Genomic DNA, 21,814 nt, shown 5'->3' on the forward strand with positions numbered 1-21,814 from the left:
GGACACTCCTACAACTTTTAGTGGCCCCCCCCGCACAGGCTCCTTCTTTGACCGGACCTCCTCTCCCAGAAGGGAGGATGTCTCCTCCATCCCAACCTGGCCGCGCTTCACTTGACAGCGTGGCTGCTCCATGCTTAAACGAGGAGGAGGGGAGGTGTTCTGAGGATGTTAGACAGGTTCTGCTTGAGAGCAGGAAACCGTCCACATGACAAACCTACCTGGCCAAATGGTATCAGTTCTCCATGTGGGCTGGCGTCCTCCTTGGTCAAGGTACACCTTGCGGCTTTTTCAGCTTTCCACCCCCCCAGTGCATGGTCACTCGGTGTTTTCCCACCACATAACATCCCGGTTTTTAAAAGGGCTGGATCGGGCATTCCCTTACGCCAGACCCCCGGTCCCGATCTGGGACCTGAACCTAGTGCTCTCCCACCTCACGGGTCCCCCCTTTAAGCCCTTGGCCACGTGTTCCTGGTCCCACTTGTCCTGGAAAGTGGCATTCCTGGTGACTATCACCTCAGCCTGCCGGGCCTTGGAGCTTAGGGCCCTGATCTCTGAACCCCCGTATACGGTCTTCCATAGGGATACGATCCCGCTCCGCCCGCACCCAGCTTTTCTACCGAAGGTAGTCTTGGCTTTTCACATGGATCAGGACATTTTCCTCCCAGTCCTCTGTCCTAAGCCCCATTCCTCCAATGAGGAACGACGCCTGCACATGCTAGATGTGCGTAGAGCACTGGCCTTCTACCTAGACCGAACCAGGCCTTTCAGGAAATCCCCTCTTGTCGGACAATAACAGAGTTCTCACTTTTTGTTTGGGTACAGCAAATCAGATACTTTATTATCTCTCTATCAGTTGCATAGAGGGAGAGAGCTAAACAGGTCTCTCAACAGGTAAACAATTACAGCAAGCATTTATACCTTTTGTTACAGACAATAATGAGCAACAGCTGCATTTTGTTTATACATAGGTCATTCTGATATCTTGTTTTGCTCACTAATGTAGACTCTTAGTCTACATTCCATATTATCTACACAAGGTCACAACAACTTCTCACACAGTTCTTTCCCACTCGCCTCACACATTCCTCGCTTCTACAAATCTCGCGTTATTAGGGTTACAGTTAGCCTAACTCTTGCTAACGAACTGTCATGCATTGCATCCCCTTCCTGTCAGTTCTTTCTCTGCTTCCACAACCCCCCCTTTTGTACTACTAGTACAACAAACATTTTTCAAATCTCTATTTGCATTAAGTCTTGGAATTCAGATTCTACTTCAGATGCTTCAACCTTAGGGGTTTTGATTGGATGTAATGACAATGCATGATGAGCATGGACATGAAAGGTATTACTATTATTACGTCCTTTACAACAACAATAACATACTCCTACACTAGCTAACAACAACACAAGCAATAACATTCCCATAGCGATAATTGCAACTGTTCATTGCATCGGCTGAGTGCGTGAGGGGGCAACTGGTTTCCACCCAGCGAATCTCCCGCTGGATCACCTCGTGTATACGCACGTGTTACGACCTAGCAGGGGTCTCCCCGCCTCCTATAGTGAAGGCTCATTCGACGTGAGCTCAGGCCTCGTCGGCGGCCTATGTGGCTCATGTACCTATTCAGGACATCTGCAGGGCTGATACTGGTCCTCTGTCCACACCTTTTCATCGCACTATGCAATCGTCTCCCAAACACGGCATGACGCCGGGTTTGGAAGGGCGGTACTCGGCCCCGATAACCTTTAAACTCCTACCCACCTCCATCAGATGTAGCTTGGAGTCATCTATTGTGGAATACACGTGAGCAATCACTCGAAGAAGAAAGGACAGTTACCTGTTCCATAACTCTTTCTTCGAGATGTGTTGCTCAGGTGTATTCCACATCCCGCCCTCCGTCCCCTCTGTCGGAGTTGTCTGGCAAGAAGGAACCGAGGGTGGGGGGAGAACGCAGCGCCCTTTATAGCGCGATATAGAGGCACCACTCCAGGGGTCGCAGCGGGGCTCCCCCACTATGGGTACTGCTAAGGGGAAAATTTCCGGCACCGGTGCATGTGGCGAGCACGCACACCTACTGTGGAATACACAGGAGCAACACATCTCGAGGGAACGCCAGTTACGGAACAGGTAACTGTCCTTTCTTAACCCCTTACAGGTAAAGGAGGGATTTTATGCTATCTGTAGCTTTATGTTTATGACAGGTTGGTTACAGTCTTTCATATGCAGGCTTTCCCTGTTAGCCTCGAGACCAATCTCCTCGGCTCCAGCATTCTCATTGCCTTCAGCTTGGGAGGGATAGGAGAAACTGTGTATATTCAGTGAATATAGTGTACTTAGATTTTCAGAAAGCCTTTGACAAGGACCCTCACCAAAGGCTCTGAAGCAAAGTAAGCTGTCATGGGATCAGAGGGAAGGTGCTCTCATGGATTGGTAACTGGTTAAAAGATCGGAAACAGAAGGTAGGAATAAATGGTCAGTTTTCAGAATGGGAAGAGGTAAATAGTGGTGTCCCTCCAGGAGTCTGTACTGGGACCAGTCCTATTCAGCATATTCATAAATGGTCTGGAAAAAGGGGTAAACAGTGAGGTGGCAAAATTTGCAGAAGATACAAAACTACTCAAGACAGTTAAGTCCCAGGCAGACTGCGAAGAGCTACAAAAGAATCTCTTGAAACTGGGTGACTGGGCAACAAAATGACAGATGAAATTCAATGTTGACAAGTGCAAAGTAAAAGGATGACTGTGCGTTGTGTGAAGAAATACTTCCTTTTGTTTCTTTTAAACCTGCTGCCTGTTAATTTTATTTGGTGACCCCTAGTTCTTGTGTTATGAGAGAGAAAATAACACTTCCATATTTACTTTCTCCACACCAGTCATTATTTTATAGACCTCTATCATATTCCCGTTCAGTCTTCACTTTTTCCAAGCTGAAAGATCCCAGTCTTCTTAATCTGTCCTCATACGGAAGCTAATCCATACCCCTAATCATTTTTGTTGCCCTTTTCTGTACCTTTTCCAGTTCCAATATATCTTTTTAGAGATGGGGCAACCACATCATAGAATCATAGAATATCAGGGTTGGAAGGGACCTCAGGAGGTCATCTAGTCCAACCCCCTGCTCAAAGCAGGACCAATTCCCAACTAAATCATCCCAGCCAGGGCTTTGTCAAGCCTGACCTTAAAAACCTCTAAGGAAGGAGATTCCACCACCTCCCTAGGTAACCCAGTCCAGTGCTTCGCCACCCTCCTAGTGAAAAAGTTTTTCCTAATATCCAACTGAAACCTCCCCCGCTGCAACTTGAGACCATTACTCCTTGTTCTGTCATCAGATACCACTGAGAACAGTCTAGATCCATCCTCTTTGGAACCCCCTTTCAGGTAGTTGAAAACAGCTATCAAATCCCCCCTCACTCTTCTCTTCTGCAGACTAAACAATCCCAGTTCCCTCAGCCTCTCCTCATAAGTCATGTGCTCCAGCCCCCTAATCATTTTTGTTGCCCTCCGCTGGACTCTTTCCAATTTTTCCACATCCGTCTTGTAGTGTGGGGCCCAAAACTGGACACAGTACTCCAGGTGAGGCCTCACCAATGTCGAATAGAGGGGAACGATCACATCCCTCGATCTGCTAGCAATGCCCCTACTTATACAGCCCAAAATGCCTATAGCCTTCTTGGCAACAAGGGCACACTGTTGACTCATATCCAGCTTCTCGTCCACTGTAACCCCTAGGTCCTTTTCTGCAGAACTGCTTCCTAGCCATTCGGTCCCTAGTCTGTAACAGTGCATGGGATTCTTCTGTCCTAAGTGCAGGACTCTGCACTTGTCCTTGTTGAACCTCATCAGGTTTCTTTTGGCCTAATCCTCTAATTTGTCTAGGTCCCTCTGTATCCTATCCCTACCCTCCAGCGTATCTGCCACTCCTCCCAGTTTAGTGTCATCTGCAAACTTGCTGAGAGTGCAGTCCATGCCATCCTCCAGATCATTAATGAAGATATTGAACAAAACCAGCCCCAGGACCGACCCTTGGGGCACTCTGCTTGAAATGGGCTGCCAACTAGACATGGAGCCGTTGATCACTACCCGTTGAGCCCGATGATCTAGACAGCTTTCTATCCATCTTCTAGTCCATTCATCCAGCCCATGCTTCTTTAACTTGCTGGCAAGAATATGTGGGAGACCGTATCAAAAGCTTTGCTAAAGTCAAGGAATAACACATCCACTGCTTTCCCCTCCTCCACAGAGCCAGTTATCTCCTCATAGAAGGCAATTAGGTTAGTCAGGCATGTCTTGCCCTTGGTGAATCCATGCTGACTGTTCCTTATCACTTTCCTCTCCTCTAAGTGCTTCAGAATTGATTCCTTGAGGACCTGCTCCATGATTTTTTCAGGGACTGTGGTGAGGCTGACTGGCCTGTAGTTCCCCGGATCCTCCTTCTTCCCTTTTTTTCAGAGATGGGCACTACGTTATCCTTTTTCCAGTCACCCGGGACTTCCGATCGCCATGAGTTTTCAAAGATAACATCTGCACGCAGTATTCAAGATTGGGCATATCGTGGCTTTATATAGAAGCAATATGATATTTTCTGTCTTGTCTATCTCTTTCCTAATAATTCCCAACATTGTTAGCTTTTCTGACTGCCACTGAGCATTGAGTGGATGTTTTCAAAGAACTATCCACAATGACTCCAAGATCTCTTTCTGGAGTGGTAACAGCTAATTTTATATAATTTTATATGTATAGTTGGGATTATGTTTTCCAATGTGCATTACTTTGCATTTATCAACATTGAATGTCATCTGCCATTTTGTTGCCCAGTCACCCAATTTTGTGAGATCCCTTTTTAACTCTTTGCAGTCTGCTTTGGACTTATCTATCTTGAGTAGTTTTGTATCATCTGCAAATTTTGCCACTTCACTGTTTATCCCTTTTTCCAGATTGTTCATAAATATGTTGAACAATGTCCCTCCCCACTGATCTGAATTAATTCAAATTGGTCAGTAGATCTCTGGCGTGTTTTTTTGTTTGTTTGTTTGTTTGGGTTTTTTTTTTTTTTTTACACTTACCCCGATCTGCATCCCTTCCCCTTTATTTTCTGTGGATGAACCCTTAATTGTTTCCTCTTTCTGAATCAGAAAGTTGTCCCCTACACTTGCTAAAAATTTGCAGGACATACTATGTTTTGCTATAATAGTCTTCCAACGGATCTCAAGGAAGTTAAAATCCCCCATTAATAAAAGTTCAGGTGTGTTAGCTAATCTGGTTACCAGCTTGTAGAATGACTGATCTACTTCCTTTTCCTGATTTGATGGTCTATAATAGACCACCACCATAATATCACTACTGTTCTTTTCCCTTTTTATCCTCACCCAGAGACTCTCAGTAGGTCTGTGGCTCACTTACTCTTGGAACTCGGAGCAAATGTATACATTCTTGATGTAAAGCGCATCTATATCCGTCAATACTGGTACTCCATTCATGAGAGTTGTCCAACCAAGTCTCTATAATGCCAATTAAATCATAATTTTCTTAATATACCATGACTTCCAGTTCATCCTGCTTGTTCCCCATTCTCCTTGCATTTGTATACAGCCATCAAAGATATTTCGCAGACTGCCTTCTTGCTTTTCCTCTTGCCTTTTTAATGCAGTTGTGATTTCTAGTCTCTTCTCCAGAAATAGCCCCTTCCCCTTGTTGTCATTCCTGTGGAAGCAGAGCAAGGCCTGACAGGGACTTGAAGGGGATGTCAGTGCAAACAGTCCTTCTGTGAGCAAGAGTCAGGCTAGCTGTTAGCCTAATAACGCGAGATTTGTAGAAGCGAGGATTGTGTGAGGCGAATGGGAAAGAACTGGGTGAGAAGTTGTTGCGACCTTGTGTAGATAAGGTGGAATGTAGACTAGAGTCTAAATGAGTGAGAAAAATAAGTTATCAGGATGACCTATGTATAAATAAAATGCAGCTGTTGCTCATTATTGTCTGTAACAAAAGGTATAAATGCTTGCTGCAATTGTTTACCTGTAGAGAGACCTGTCTAGGAGGGGGAAACCCTGTGTCCTAGTGCATTCTCTCCCTCTATGCAGTTGCTTGAGAATAAAGTATTGACTTCGCTACACCAACGAAAGAGTGAGAACTGTGTTTTTCCCCGACATTACTTAAGCCTGGATGTGCATCGGCCGGGTTTTTGTCACCATCCCCCATAGGACCTAGTTTAAAGCTCTCCTTATCAAATTAGCCAGACAATGTCCCAAGATGCTCTTCCCAGTATTTGATAGATGGAGCCCATCCCAGCACAGTAATTCTTAGTTAGTGTACCTGTATCTCCTGTGGGGCGCTAGTACTGTGCTTTGTCGACAAATAAACCTGGCCGAGCACCTTCGCCACTGAACCGAGCCTGTGGTCGAACTTATGAGTAACATTGAGGTCTGCTGATTGAACATACTGCACTGTCTGCTAGTGCAGCTGACGTCGGAGCTTCAAGAACCGCAATACTCGCAGCAGTAACAACACTGCACCAGCAACAACATTCCACAACAACAAGATTTCTAGTCACCAGGTCTTTCAAGATTTTGGAACCAGCAGTTTTCATCCTCACCTTATTTTTATTCATAGATTGGAAGCGGAAAACAAGCTTTCCTGCTTTTTCAGCTCCCTATCGGTTTCTCAACTTTGAATGAACTATTCATTAAACTGAACTAGTTGAATAAACTGAAACGGAGAAAATATTCTCTTTGCACCTACAGAAGAGGATACTGCTGTTAAAAGCTGGTTTGGCACTTCAGCAAATTCTGGTGCTCTAGGTGCTTAGCCAGTGACTTCCACCAGTTCAGTGGTTTGACTTTCTTTAAAACTTCAGCAGCAAACATGTACTACTTGATGATGATTTTTATTTCATTTTAATTATTGTAATAGATTACCTTAAATTTAGACCTTACAACATAGGTTGTAATAATTTCAGATTTAATTTTAAATAAGTATTTTAAAAAAAGAAAAGTATTTAATATAAATTTTAAAAATCAAAATTTTTTATTAAAAAAAACCCCAAAACCCCATAAGCTTCTCTCCACCCTGTGAAGCAGCCATCCTGTACATGGAAACAGAAATGGGCACTGCTAGTGCCTGGGGAGAATTGTCCAGTTTGGGTACAAACCTGGGATGCAGGAGACCAAGATTCAATCCCCTGCTCTGCCACAGACTGCATGTGTGACCTTGGGCAACTCATTTAGTCTCTCTGTATTTGAGTTCTCTGTCTGTACAATGGGGATAGTAGTACACCTCTACCCCGATATAACGCAACCCGATATAACACAAATTCTGATATAACGCGGTAAAGCAGTGCTCCGGGGGGGGGGGGGGGGCGGGGCTGTGCACTCCAGCGGATCAAAGCAAGTTCGATAGAACGCAGTTTCACCTATAACGCGGTAAGATTTTTTGGCTCCCGAGGACAGCGTTATATCGAGGTAGGAGGTGTCTTTCTCTACATTTCATACATGTTATGGTCAGAAGGGACATTAGATCATATAGTCTGATCTCCTGTATTCCACAGCTTTTAATATGTAACCTATAACTTAAATCAGCCTCTACCAGATGACTTGAGGATAGCCAATCTAACACCACTTTGAAAAAAAAAAAAAGGGGGGGTCTAGGCAGGGCCTCTTCTGGCAATTATAAGCTGGTAAACCCAACTTCAGTACAAGGCAAATTAGTTGAAACTATAATGAAGAACAGAATTATCAGACACATAGATGAACATGATATGTTGGGGAAAAGTCAACATGGCTTTTGTAAAAGCAAATCATGTCTCACCAATCTGTTAGAATTCTTTGAAGGTGTCAACCAGCATGTGGGCAAGGGTGATCCAGTTGGAATATCGTATCTTGATTTTGAGAAAGCCTTTGACAAGATCCCACATCGAAGGCTCTTCACAACATACCTGTCATGGGATAAGAGGGAAGGTCCTCTCATGAATCAGTAACGGGTTAAAAGACAGGAAACAGAGGGAAGGAATAAATGATCAGTTTTCATGATGGAAAATGGTAAATTGGGGAATCTCAACATATTCATAAATGATCTGGAAAAGGAGGTAAACAATGAGGTGGCAAAGTTGTCAGATGATGGAAAATTACTCAAGATAGTTAAGTCCAAAGCTAACTGCAAAGAGTTACAAAGGGATCTCACAAACCTGGGTGACTGGTCAAGAAAATCGCAGATGAAAATCAGTGTTGATAAGTGCAAAGTGTAACGCACATGGGAAAACATAATTCCAGCTAAGTATACAAAATAATGGGTTCTAAATGAGCTGTTAACCACTCAAGAAAGAAAATCATGGATAGTACTCTGAAAACATCAGCTTAGTGTGCAACAACAGTGAAAAAAGCTAACTGGGTTAGGAACCATTAGGAAAGGGATAGATAATAAGACAGAAAATATCATACTGCCACTATACAAATCCATGGTACAGCCACATCTTGAATACTGTGTAAAGTTTTGGTCTCTTCATCTCAAAAAAGATATATTGGAATTGAAAAAGGTACAGAAAAGGGCAACATAAATGATTAAGGGTATGGAACAGCTTTCATACGAGGAGAGAGTAAAAAGACTGGGATTTTTCAGCTTAGAAAAGAGACAGTTAAGGGAGGATATGATAGAGGTCTATAACATCATGACTAGTGTGGAAAAAGTGAATAGGGAAGTATTATTTACCCCTTCACATAACAGAAGAACCGGGATCACGCAATGAAAATAATAGGCAGCAGGTTTAAAACAAACAAAAGGAAGTACTACTTCACCCAACACGCAGTCAATCTGTGTAACTTGTTGCCAGGGGATGGTGTGAAGGCCAAAAGTATAATTGGGTTCAATAAAAGAATTAGATAAATTGATAGCCACTGTTGGCACCATCTGCTACTAGCCAAGATGGTCAGGAGTACAGTCCCATGCTTCAGGTGCCCCATAACCTCTAACTTGCTGAAGCTGGGACTGGATGATGGGATGAATCACTCGATAATTGCCTTGTTCTGTTCATTCCCTCTGAAGTATCTGGCACTGGCCGCTATCAGAAGGAAGGATACTGGGCTAGATGGATCACTGGTCTGACCCAGTATGGCCATATTTATGTTCTTGTGTATAATGATTGGTAAACATGGTGTGGGGAAGAGAACTCAAATAGCACACTACTCATCACAAAGTGCACGGAGAACCAGTTGGTTATCACAAACATGATATTTCAACAAACAATGAAGCACAAAACAACATGGATGCATCCCCACTCTTGTCATTGGCATTTAATTGACTCTATCATTGTACACCAACAAGACCATGAGTATGTAAAAATCACCTGTACAATGTGGGGAGCATACATGTGGTCTGATCCTCGACTTGTGCGATGTAAAATGACAGTGCTCCTCCAATTAAAACAGCGCAGATGTCGTCACTCTCCAGTACCCAAGCTCAGTGTGCACATAATGAAATCTGAGCTCACATGCACAAGACTTATTAAAAAATGTGAAGTTCTAAACACACTTTCTCAGTCAGACATAATGAACACTCACTTTGCCTGGTCATCTTTTAAGGAAACAGCATTTGATGTATCTAAAGAAGTCCTCAGCTTCGTAAACAGGAAACCTCAGGACTGGTTTGACAAAAATGACACTGAGATAAAGCAACTCCTGACATCCATGCATGCATGCTCTTCACCCGTTATGGATAAACAATAAAAACTCATCTATTAAAAAGATGGCAAGTTTTGCCACAAAAGATAGCTGTTGAAAACATGAAAGCTGAGCAGCTTCAATCAGTGGCAGACCAAAAGACTCCAAATAGGTTTTTTTGATGAGCTGAAGACCATGTACAGTCTTCACTCTAATGGTACCACTTCTATCTGGAATGCAGATGAGTCACTGCTGTTGATTGATTGTGGACAAATTCAGAAAGCATGGGCTGAACACTTCAAAGAGGTGCTTAACTGCCCAACCACCATGTCAGCATCCGCTCTTGATGATCTTGAACAACTTCCAATTCAAGACCACCTCTCAATTCTGCTGAACATATCTGAAGTGTGGAAAGCTGTTAAGCAAATGACAAATGGCAAAGCATTGGGTCCAGATGATATTTCTTTGGAAATCTTCAAAAGTGGGGGCCATCAGGGAATTCACTGACCTCTACCTATGGTTTTGGAAACAGGAGTCTGTGCCACAGGAACTTAAATGTCAACATTAAAACAAGGGTGATGTCATGGTAGGGGTCTACTACAGACCACCTAACCAGAAAGAAGAGATGGATGAGGCTTAAACAGTGAACAAAATCATCCAAAGCGCAGGACTTGGTGGTGATGGGGGACTTCACCTGCCCAGACATCTGTTAGGAAAATAACACAACAGGGCACAGATTATCAAATAAGTTCTTGGAATGTATTGGAGACAATTTTTTATTTCAGAAGGTGGAGACAGCTACTTGGGGAGAGGCTGTTCTAGATTTGATTTTGACAATTATGGAGGAACTGGTTGAGAATTTGGAAGTAGAAGGCAGCTTGTGTGAAAGTGATCATGAAATGATAGAGTTCGTGATTCTAAGGAATGGTAGGAGGGAGAACAGCAAACTAAAGACAATGGATTTCAAGAAGGCAGACTTTAGCAAACTCAGGGAGGTGGTAGGTAAGATCCCATGGGAAACAAGTCTAAGGGAAAAATCAATAGAGACAGTTGGCAGTTTTTCAAAGAAACATTATTAAGGGCACAAGAGGAAACTATTCCACTGTGTAGGAAAGAGAGGAAGTATGGCAAGAAACCACAGTGGCTTAACCAGGAGATCTTCAATGATCTAAAAATAAAAAAAGAGTCCTACAAAAAGTGGAAACTAGGTCAAATTAGAAAGGATGAATATAAACAAATAACACAAGTATGTAGGGACAAAATTAGAAAGGCCAAAGTACAAAATGAGATCAAACTAGCTAGAGACATAAGGGTAACAAGAAAACATTCTACAAATACATTAGAAGCAAGAGGAAGACCAAGGACAGGGTAGGCCCATTACTCAATGGGGGGGGGGGAATAATAACAGAAAATGTGGAAATGGCAGAGGTGCTTAATGACTTCTTTGTTTTGGTTTTCACCAAGAAGGTTGGTGGTGATTGGACGTCTAACATAGTGAATACCAATGAAAATGAGGTAGGATCAGAAGAGGCTAAAATAGGGATAGAACAAGTTAAAAGTTACTTGGACAAATTGGATGCCTTCAAGTCACCAGGGCCTGATGAAATGCATCCTTGAATACTCAAGGAGCTGACTGAGGAGATATCTGAGCCATTAGAGGAGATGTTCCCCTTGTATTATCTGGACTAGTGCTCTGCTAGGTCACTCTAATCCTTGACTCTGGGAGCCAGCCTTACCCTGCTCTGCTGTGAGAACCCTCACTCCTGGGCTGTTCACACATAGCCTCTGGCATGTAAGCTACTCCTTGGATTGTACAACTGAACAACACTAGCCAATATCTCCGGTCCCAGACACAGCCCTAGGAACCTCCATCTTGTAGTGTCCAGTTATGCCTGTTGGACACTGCAAGCTTATAGGAGTTCGTCAATTTAACAAAGAAATTGATATGTACCAGGCTTATTATCCCAAGGGGAGTCTCTGACATGCTTCAAACAAAACACACTGCTTCAGGTAGAATAAACAAACACATTTATTAACTACAAAGATAGATTTTAAGTGATTATAAGTCAAAGCACAAGAAGTCAGATTTGGTCAAATGAAATAAAAGCAAAACACATTCTAAACTGATCTTTTTTCAGAGTAGCAGCCGTGTTAGTCTGTATCCGCAAAAAGAAGAACAGGAGGACTTGTGGCACCTTAGAGACTAACAAATTTATTAGAGCATAAGCTTTCGTGGACTACAGCCCACTTCTTCGGATGCATATAGAATGGAACATATATTGAGGAGATATATATACACACAGACAGAGAGCATAAACAGGTGGGAGTTGTCTTACCACCTCTGAGAGGCCAATTAATTAAGAGAAAACAAACTTTTGAAGTGATAATCAAGCTAGCTCAGTACAGACAGTTAGATAACAAGTGTGAGAATACTTACAAGGGGAGATAGATTCAATGTTTGTAATGGCTCAGCCATTCCCAGTCTTTATTCAAACCGGAGTTGATTGTGTCTAGTTTGCATATCAATTCTAGCTCAGCAGTTTCTCGTTGGAGTCTGTTTTTGAAGTTTTTCTGTTGTAATATAGCCACCCGCAGGTCTGTCACTGAATGACCAGACAGGTTAAAGTGTTCTCCCACTGGTTTTTGAGTATTTTGATTCCTGATGTCAGATTTGTGTCCATTAATTCTTTTGCGTAGAGACTGTCCGGTTTGGCCAATGTGCCAGCAATGCCCCTCTGCCATGTACATTGGCCAAACCGGACAGTCTCTACGCAAAGAATTAATGGACACAAATCTGACATCAGGAATCAAAATACTCAAAAACCAGTGGGAGAACACTTTAACCTGTCTGGTCATTCAGTGACAGACCTGCGGGTGGCTATATTACAACAGAAAAACTTCAAAAACAGACTCCAACGAGAAACTGCTGAGCTAGAATTGATATGCAAACTAGACACAATCAACTCCGGTTTGAATAAAGACTGGGAATGGCTGAGCCATTACAAACATTGAATCTATCTCCCCTTGTAAGTATTCTCACACTTGTTATCTAACTGTCTGTACTGAGCTAGCTTGATTATCACTTCAAAAGTTTGTTTTCTCTTAATTAATTGGCCTCTCAGAGGTGGTAAGACAACTCCCACCTGTTTATGCTCTCTGTCTGTGTGTATATATATCTCCTCAATATATGTTCCATTCTATATGCATCCGAAGAAGTGGGCTGTAGTCCACGAAAGCTTATGCTCTAATAAATTTGTTAGTCTCTAAGGTGCCACAAGTCCTCCTGTTCTTCTTTTAAACTGATCTTAACACTTTCAGTGCCCTTACAAACATAGATGCTTCTCGCCACAGGCTGGCTGGTTGCCCTTCAGCCAGGTTCTCCCCTTTGATCAGTGCTTCAGTCACTTGGTGGTGATGGCTGTAGATGGAGATGGAAGAGAGAGGGAAAAGCATGGCAAACGTTACTCCCTTTTATCATGTTCTTTCTTCCCTCTTGGCTTTGCCCCCCTCCCACTTCAGGGTCAGCTGAGCATTACCTCATCGCAGTCCCACACTGACTAAGAAAAGGGGGGTGATTCAGTCAAGAGTCCAACAGATCCTTTGTTGCTGCCTAGGCCACTGTCCTTTGTTCCTGTGAGGCTGGGCTGGGTTTGTCCCATACATGCCCTAATGAGGTGTGAACTGCCCCTCTGCTCTTGGAGAGTTTTGCCTGGGCTTGTTTTAAGCGATGGGGACATATTTTCAGCCTCATAACTATATACATGAAATTATAACGTATAACATCACTATAACAACAATGCTCAGTGCATCATGAGCCTTTTGAAGACACCCGACATGACAAATTTTGCATTGGATACCACACAATCATACCAGTCAGCCTCACCTCAGTCCCTGGAAAAATCATGGAGCAGGTCCTCAAGGAATCAATTCTGAAGCACTTAGAGGAGAGGAAAGTAATCAGGAACAGTCAGCATGGATTCACCAAGGGCAAGTCATGCCTGACTAACCTAATTGTCTTCTATGAGGAGATAACTGGCTCTGTGGATGAGGGGAAAGCAGTGGATGTGTTATTCCTTGACTTTAGCAAAGCTTTCGATACAGTCTCCCACAGTATTCTTGCCAGCAAGTTAAAGAAGTATGGGCTGGATGAATGGACTATAAGGTGGATAGAAAGCTGTCTAGATCATCGAGCTCAACAGGTAGTGATCAACAGCTCCATGTCTAGTTGGCAACCAGTTTCAAGTGGAGTGCCCCAAGGGTCGGTCCTGGGGCTGGTTTTGTTCAATATCTTCATTAACGATCTGGAGGATGGCGTGGACTGCACTCTCAGCAAGTTTGCAGATGACACTAAACTGGGAGGAGTGGTAGGTACGCTGGAGGGTAGGGATCGGATACAGAGGGACCTAGACAAATTAGAGGATTAGGCCAAAAGAAACCTGATGAGGTTCAACAAGGACAAGTGCAGAGTCCTGCACTTAGGACAGAAGAATCCCATTCACTGTTAGAGACTAGGGACCGAATGGCTAGGAAGCAGTTCTGCAGAAAAGGACCTAGGGGTTACAGTGGACGAGAAGCTGGATATGAGTCAACAGTGTGCCCTTGTTGCCAAGAAGGCTATTGGCATTTTGAGCTGTATAAGTAGGGGCATTGCCAGCAGATCGAGGGACGTGATCGTTCTCCTCTATTCGACATTGGTGAGGCCTCATCTGGAGTACTGTGTCCAGTTTTGGGACCCACACTACAAGGATGAGGAAAAATTGGAAAGAGTCCAACGGAGGGCAACAAAAAATGATTAGGGGTCTGGAGCACATTACTTATGAGGAGAGGCTGAGGGAACTGGGATTGTTTAGTCTACAGAAGAGAAGAATGAGGGGGGATTTGATAGCTGCTTTCACCTACCTGAAAGGGGGTTCCAAAGAGGATGGATCTAGACTGTTCTCAGTGGTAGCAGTTGACAGAACAAGGAGTAATGGTCTCAAGTTGCAGTGGGGGAGGTTTAGGTTGGATATTAGGAAAAATAATAGGTTTTCACTAGGAGGGTGGTGAAGCACTGGAATGGGTTACCTAGGGAGGTGGTGGAATCTCCTTCCTTAGAGATTTTTAAGGTCAGGCTTGACAAAGCCCTGGCTGGGATGATTTAGTTTGGAATTGGTCCTGCTTTGAGCAGGGGGTTGGACTAGATGACCTCCTGAGGTCCCTTCCAACCCTGATAGTCTATGATTCTATGATTATAAGGATGAACATGGTGGTGTAGGGTGTTTCCCCCGAGGTACAGAGCGTCACACAGGTGTTTGTCTAACTTGCTCTTAAAAACCTCCAATGATGGAGATTTCACAACCTTCCTAGACAATTTATTCCAGTGCTTAACCACCCTGACGGTTAGGAAGCTTTTCCTAATGTCCAACCTAAACCACCCTTGCTGCAATTTAAGCCCATTGCTTCTTGTCCTATCCTCAGAGGTTAACAAGAACAATTTTTCTTCCTACTCCATGTAACAACCTTTTACGTACTTGAAAACTGTTATGTCCCCTCTCAGTCTTCTCTTTTCCAGACTAAACAAACCCAGTTTTTTCAATCTTCCCTGATAGGTCATGTTTTCTAGACCTTTCATCATTTTTGTTGCTCTTTTCTGGACTCTCTCCAATTTGTCCACATCCTTCCTGAAACGTGGTGCCCAGAACTGGACACAATACTCCAGTTGAGGCCTAATCAGAGTGGAGTAGAGCGGAAGAATTACTTCTCGTGTCTTGCTTACAACACTCCTGCTAATACATCCCAGAATGATGTTTGCTTTTTTTGCAACAGCGTTATGCTGTTGACTCATATTTAGCTTGTTATCCACTATGACCCCCAGATCCCTTTCCGTAGTACTCCTTCCTAGGCAGTCATTTCCCATTTTGTAAGTGTGCAACTGATTGTTCCTTCCTAAGTGGAGTACTTTGCATTTGTCCTTATTGAATTTCATCCTATTTACTTCAGACCATTTCTCCAGATCATTTTGAATTTTAATCCTATCCTCCAAAGCACTTGCAACCCCTTCCAGCTTGGTATCGTCTGCAGACTTTATAAGTGTACTCTCTATGCCATTATCTAAATCATTGATGAAGATATTGAACAGAACCGGTCCCAGAATTGATCTCTGCAGGACCCCACTCATTATGCTCTTCCAGCATGACTGTGAACCATTGATAACTATTCTCGGAACGGTTTTCCAACCAGTTATGCACCCACCTTATAGTAGCTCCCTCTAGGTTGTATTTCCCTAGTTTGTTTATGAGATGGTCATGCGAGACAGTATAGGTGAGAGGCTGATGAAGAGGTGTTACAAAGAGCTACGTTACCTCTCAGGGGTATGAGACCAGATATGCTAAAAATTGTGAGGTGCTCAGATGCTCTGGTAATGGGGGCCTTATAAATGCTGGAAATAGATTAGACAGAATCCTCCCTCCAGTGGGGAACTGGGCATGTCTTCCCCGAGGTTCACTTCACCTTCAGCCATACCCAATCTTCGTCCAGTTCTCTCCTTGAGGGGAGAATGCCAGATCCCTAGGTGGTGAGAAAAGGAAAGATTAATCCTGTGGGGATGGCTGGGGGTGAGCGGGGAGGACAAACATTCTCCTTGCTCCTGATCCCCTGAACCTACAGCTCATTGTGTTCTGCTTGTCTAGATTCCTGTTGGGGGGCCAGTCCCTGAAGGCCGTCACTCTCACAGCGCCTGCAGCTGGGACGGGGGAGCACTCATTGCAGGGGGCCTGGGAGCAGCTGGGCAACCGTTGAACTCAGTGCTCTTTCTGAGACCGACTGGGAGTGGCTTTCAGTGGCAGGATGTAGAGACTCACCCTCCTTTCATCCCCAGGTCAGTGACAATCCCATGGGACAATGAGTACATGCCCTATCTCTCACTCTCCTCATCATTGGAGTTGTCTCTCTCTGAACTCTCTCCACAGGTATTCACACACTGCCCATGTACATGATGGGAAACTCCTGCTTGTGGGGGGAGTATGGCTTCACTCTGCATCAGTACCCGGTGTGACTGTGATTGACCTGATGACGGGTTTCAGCTTGGATTATCAGATTGACACAGTAAGTACTGACACAACCCTCTTTCCAGGAGGAATCTGTGTTCCACGAAGGAAGGAGAAGTCTCCTGGGCTCTGTTGATTGTCACTGACCAGGCCCCTGGAATAGAGAATACAGAAGGGGATAAATTGGGACCAGAATAGGATGCTGCTGCATCTGCCAGCTAGACTCAGCCTGGCCAGAGTGGATGAGGATCTCAGCAGAAATGGGATTCTGGGGCTCAGCGAGGCCAAACGGTGAGGAGCTGCCATAGCCAAGCCTAGAGGAGGGAGAGTCCATGATGGGCCAGGCCATACGAGTCACAGAGTCTGTGGGAAGAGGAGAGATCAGGATCAAGGATGCTGCCTTTGGGAAGCTGAATGGGAGGAGACAGAGGGCTACGGCTGGGGTGGGCTAGAGGAGGCTCCTCTTTCCTTAGAACTTTTTTTGTAATTTGTGAAAGGTCATTGGCTTCCATAAATAAACTTCTTTCAGCAGCCTGGTCCCTGCCCCTGCTCTGTCCCCTGCTCTTTCTTCTAGCAAAGAATTCTGAATTGTTGGGCTGATCCACACACTCTGGGTCTCTGAGCACCCAGTCTCCCTCCACCTCCCAGGCTTTGAGCACTTTGTCCATGCACCCTACCACCACCACTTCCCGTGCTCCCTCTTGGCCTCCATGCACCTCTCCAGTGCCTGTCTGGCCAGCTTGCCTGGAACAGACAGTGTACGTTTCCCCCACAGGACTCTTGTTCTTTTCCAGGTGTCCCTGAAGTGGCCATTAATGCTGCACAATCACAGCAGCATCTTCCTGCCAGACAAAAGAGAGCTGCTGCTCATTGGTGGTGGTGGGAACTGCTTCTCCTTCGGGACCCATCTCAACCTGCACCCCGTCTGCTTAGGCCTCAGCAACATCCTGACCAGTCAGTGATAGGAGTAAACCAGGATAGAACCACAGAGCTGCAGCATGGGAAGATGGTGCAATTGCATACCGCAGAGGCCAGGTGGCCCTGTGGCAGAAGTGGGTGTACTGCAGCCCAAGCCGGTGATGTGGTCCCACAAGGGATTGCCACCCAGAGCAGTAATCTGGCCTGATGGCAGTGGGGAGGCCCAAGGACATAGAACAGCAACATGAGCCTGGGGCAGTGGGGGAGTTGAAAAGTGGCTGAAGACCCAGAGAGGTGATGTGACAGCATGGTGGTCTGAGCAGTGACTCTGGGAAGAGTGGCCGGCATTGCATACATGTATGTATCCTACTTTTTTTCTATTGTTCTCTCTCATTATTTTACATAGTAAAATAAAAAATCATCCCAAAGCTGCTTTTTGTGCTGGTGCCACAACCCCTCTGGATGAAATGAGGGAGCCGGCCTAATTCCTAGGGTATGCAGTAGAACCACAATTAGCCAAAGATTGTGGGCGGGTTTCAGGGGTGCTGGGGGCAAAATATTTGTCTAGTGTAGGGAAGACACTATGCGGACTCAGCCCTGCAGCTCATGCCTCACGTATCCTGATGCACTCCCATCCCATTATAGGCAGTTTCCCTGTTCCATCAAAGCAATCAGTCACCACCATAGCTGTTGGGTAGGGTGATGCCAGAATCTCTGGAGATGTAGAAGAGAACATAAAAAGGGCCACACTGGGTCAGACTAGCCAATGCCAGGTGCCCCAGAGGGAATGAACAGAACAGGTAATAATCAAGTGATCCATCCCCTGTCACCCGTTCCCAGCTTCTGGAAAACAGAGGCTAGGGACACCATCCCTGCCCACCCTGGTTGATAGCCATGAGCGTATCTAGTTCTTTTTTGAACCCTGTTATAGTCTTGGCCTTCACAACATCTTCTAGCAAAGAGTTCCACAGGTTGACGGTGCATAGTGTGAAGAAATACTTCCTTTTGTTTGTTTTAAACCTGCTGCCTATTAATTTCATTTGGTGATTCCTAGTTCTTCAGTTATGAGAACGAGTAAATAACAGTTCCTTATTTACTTACTCCACACCAGTCATGATTTTATAGACCTTTATCATACCCCCCCTCAGGGCCGACTCCAGGGTTTTGGCCGCCCCAACCAGCCAAACAAACAAACAAACAAACAAAAAAGCCGCGATCGCGATCTGTGGCGGCAATTCGGCGGGAGGTCTTTTGCTCCAAGCAGGAGTGAGGGACCGTCCGCTGAATTGCCGCTGAACAGCTGGACGTACCACCCCTCTCCGAAGTGGCCGCCCCAAGCACCAGCTTGGTAAGCTGGTGCCTGGAGCCGGCCCTGCCCCCCCTTAGTTGTCTCTTTTCCAAGTTGAAAAGTCCAAATCTTATTAATCTCTCCTCATTCAGAAGCAGTTTCATACCCCTAATCATTTTTGTTGCCCTTTTCTGAACCTTTTCCAATTCCAATATATCTTTTTAGAGATGGGGCGACCGCATCTGCATGCAGTATTCAAAATGTGGGTGTACCATGGATTTATTTAGAGGCAATATGATATTTTCCGTCATCTTATTTATCCCTTTCTTAATTATTCCCAGTATTCTGTTCGCTTTTTGGACTGCCGCTGCACATTGAGTGGATGTTTTCAGAGAACTATCCATAATGACTCCAAGATCTCTTTCTTGAGTGGCAACAGCTAATTTAGACCCCATCATTTTATATGTATAGTTGGGATTATGTTTTCCAATGTGCAATACTTTGCATTTATCAACATTGAATGTCATCTGCCATTTTGTTGCCCAGTCACCCAGTTTTGTGAGATCCTTTTGTAGCTCTTTGCAGTCTGCCTGGGACTTAACTATCTTGAGTAGTTTTGTATCTGCAAATTTTGCCACCTAACTGTTTTACCCCATTTTTCAGATCATTTGTGAATATGTTATTCCTACCCTTTGTTTCCTATCTTTTAACCAATTACTGATCCAGAGAGGACCTTCTCTCTTATCCCATGACATCTTATTTTGCTTAAGAGCCTTTGATGAGGGTCCTTGTCAAAGGCTTTTTGAAAATCTAAGTACACTATATCCACTTGTCGTCAGATGTTCAGCTGTGTGTGTGTTCTCCCTGTGTGCTGTTCCAGCTCTGCGCAGATAGCTGGCACAGCAGACCTTGAGCGCACCGCCCAATGACCACAAAATCCGTTAAGGTACGAAGGTGCCCGGCCAGGTTTATTGTCGACGAAGCACGGTAATAGCACCTGGCAGACTCTATGAGGATACTAAGACATGTATACCCGTGACAATGGACATAGCTCAGTCAGTGGTGGGACTTTCCACTGGTTCCTAGGCTGGCCAAAGACACTCCCTCTGAGATATATCTTTATACACAGATACAAACAAATTATGTGGGCGAGGGATAGCTCAGTGGTTTGAGCATTAGCCTGTTAAACCCAGGGTTGTGAGTTCAGTCCTTGAGGGGGCCACTTAGGGATCTGAGGCAAAATCAGTACTTGGTCCTGCTAGTGAAGGCAGGGGGCTGGACTCAATGACCTTTCAAGGTCCCTTCCAGTTCTAGGAGATGGGATATCTCCATTTATTTATTTATTTTTATGTATTGCCCCTGACGTATCAGGGTGCCACCCATTGCCTTGTATATGTTGGCGTGATTAAAACATTTCTATTCATCATGCTGTCATCGTGACCTTATCCTTAAGATGGGTCAGTGTGTTCCTGTTATCTTTGGGGAATGCACCACCAGCCCTCTGTGGAGAAAGAAGTGGTTCAGGACTATTTAGAAAAACTGGACGAGCACAAGTCCATGGAGCCGGATGCGCTGCATCCGAGGGTGCTAAAGGAGTTGGCATATGTGATTGCAGAGCCATTGGCCATTATCTTTGAAAACTCATGGCGATCGGGGGAGGTCCCGGATGACTGGAAAAAGGCTAATGTAGTGCCCATCTTTTAAAAAAGGGAAGAAGGAGGATCCGGGGAACTACAGGCCAGTCAGCCTCACCTCAGTCCCTGGAAAAATCATGGAGCAGGTCCTCAAGGAATCAATTCTGAAGCACTTAGAGGAGAGGAAAGTGATCAGGAACAGTAAGCATGGATTCACCAAGGGAAAGACTTGCCTGACTAACCTAATTGCCTTCTATGAGAAGATAACTGACTCTGTGGATGAGGGGAAAGCAGTGGATGTGTTATTCCTTGACTTTAGCAAAACTTTTGATATGGTCTCACATAGTATTCTTGCCAGCAAGTTAAAGAAGTATGGGCTGGATGAATGAACTATAAGGTGGATAGAAAGATGGCTAGATCGTCGGGCTCAACGGGTAGTGATCAACGGCTCCATGTCTAGTTGGCAGCCCGTTTCAAGCGGAGTGCCCCAAGGGTCGGTTCTGGGGCCGGTTTTGTTCAATATCTTCATTAATGATCTGGAGGCTGGCGTGGACTGCACTCTCAGCAAGTTTGCAGATGGCACTAAACTGGGAGGAGTGGTAGATACGCTGGAGGGTAGGGAGAGGATACAGAGGGACCTAGACAAATTAGAGGGTTGGGCCAAAAGAAACCTGATGAGGTTCAACAAGGACAAGTGCAGAGTCCTGCACTTAGGACAGAAGAATCCCATTCACTGTTACAGACAAGGAACCGAATGGCTAGGAAGCAGTTCTGCAGAAAAGAATCTAGAGGTTACAGTGGACGAGAAGTTGGATATGAGTCGACAGTGTGCCCTTGTTGCCAAGAAGGCTATCGGCATTTTGGGCTGTATAAGTAGGGGCATTGCTAGCAGATCGAGGGACGTGATCGTTCCCCTCTATTCGACATTGGTGAGGCCTCACCTGGAGTACTGTGTCCAGTTTTGGGCCCCACACTACAAGACGGATGTGGAAAAATTGGAAAGAGTCCAGCGGAGGGCAACAAAAATGATTAGGGGGCTGGAGCACATGACTTATGAGGAGAGGCTGAAGGAACTGGGATTGTTTAGTCTGCAGAAGAGAAGAATGAGGGAGGGGGGGGTCTGATAGCTGCTTTCAACTACCTGAAGGGGGGTTTCAAAGAAGATGGATCTAGACTGTTCTCAGTGGTATCTGATGACAGAACAAGGAGTAATGGTCTCAAGTTGCAGTTGGGGAGGCTTAGGTTGGATATTAGGAAAAACGTTTTCACTAGGAGGGTGGTGAAGCACTGGAATGGGTTACCTAG

General features: G+C 44.8%; 1 protein-coding gene across 5 annotated transcripts in view; it reads left to right on the top strand.

Annotated features, from left to right (window-relative positions):
- LCMT2 (leucine carboxyl methyltransferase 2) overlaps positions 1–21,814 on the top strand; it is a 517,091-nt gene that overhangs the window by 484,705 nt on the left and 10,572 nt on the right. For all 5 annotated transcript variants that reach the window (XM_065596795.1, XM_065596780.1, XM_008176240.4 and 2 more), the window contains 3 exons: positions 16,313–16,500; positions 16,592–16,727; positions 17,464–17,944. In XM_065596795.1, coding sequence (XP_065452867.1) covers positions 16,313–16,500; positions 16,592–16,727; positions 17,464–17,631 — 492 coding nt within the window. In that variant the 3' untranslated portion in view covers positions 17,632–17,944. The remainder of the gene's footprint in view (positions 1–16,312; positions 16,501–16,591; positions 16,728–17,463; positions 17,945–21,814) is intronic.

The sequence above is a fragment of the Chrysemys picta genome, chromosome 1 (genome assembly GCF_011386835.1).
Source record: "Chrysemys picta bellii isolate R12L10 chromosome 1, ASM1138683v2, whole genome shotgun sequence".
NCBI lineage: Eukaryota > Metazoa > Chordata > Testudines > Emydidae > Chrysemys > Chrysemys picta.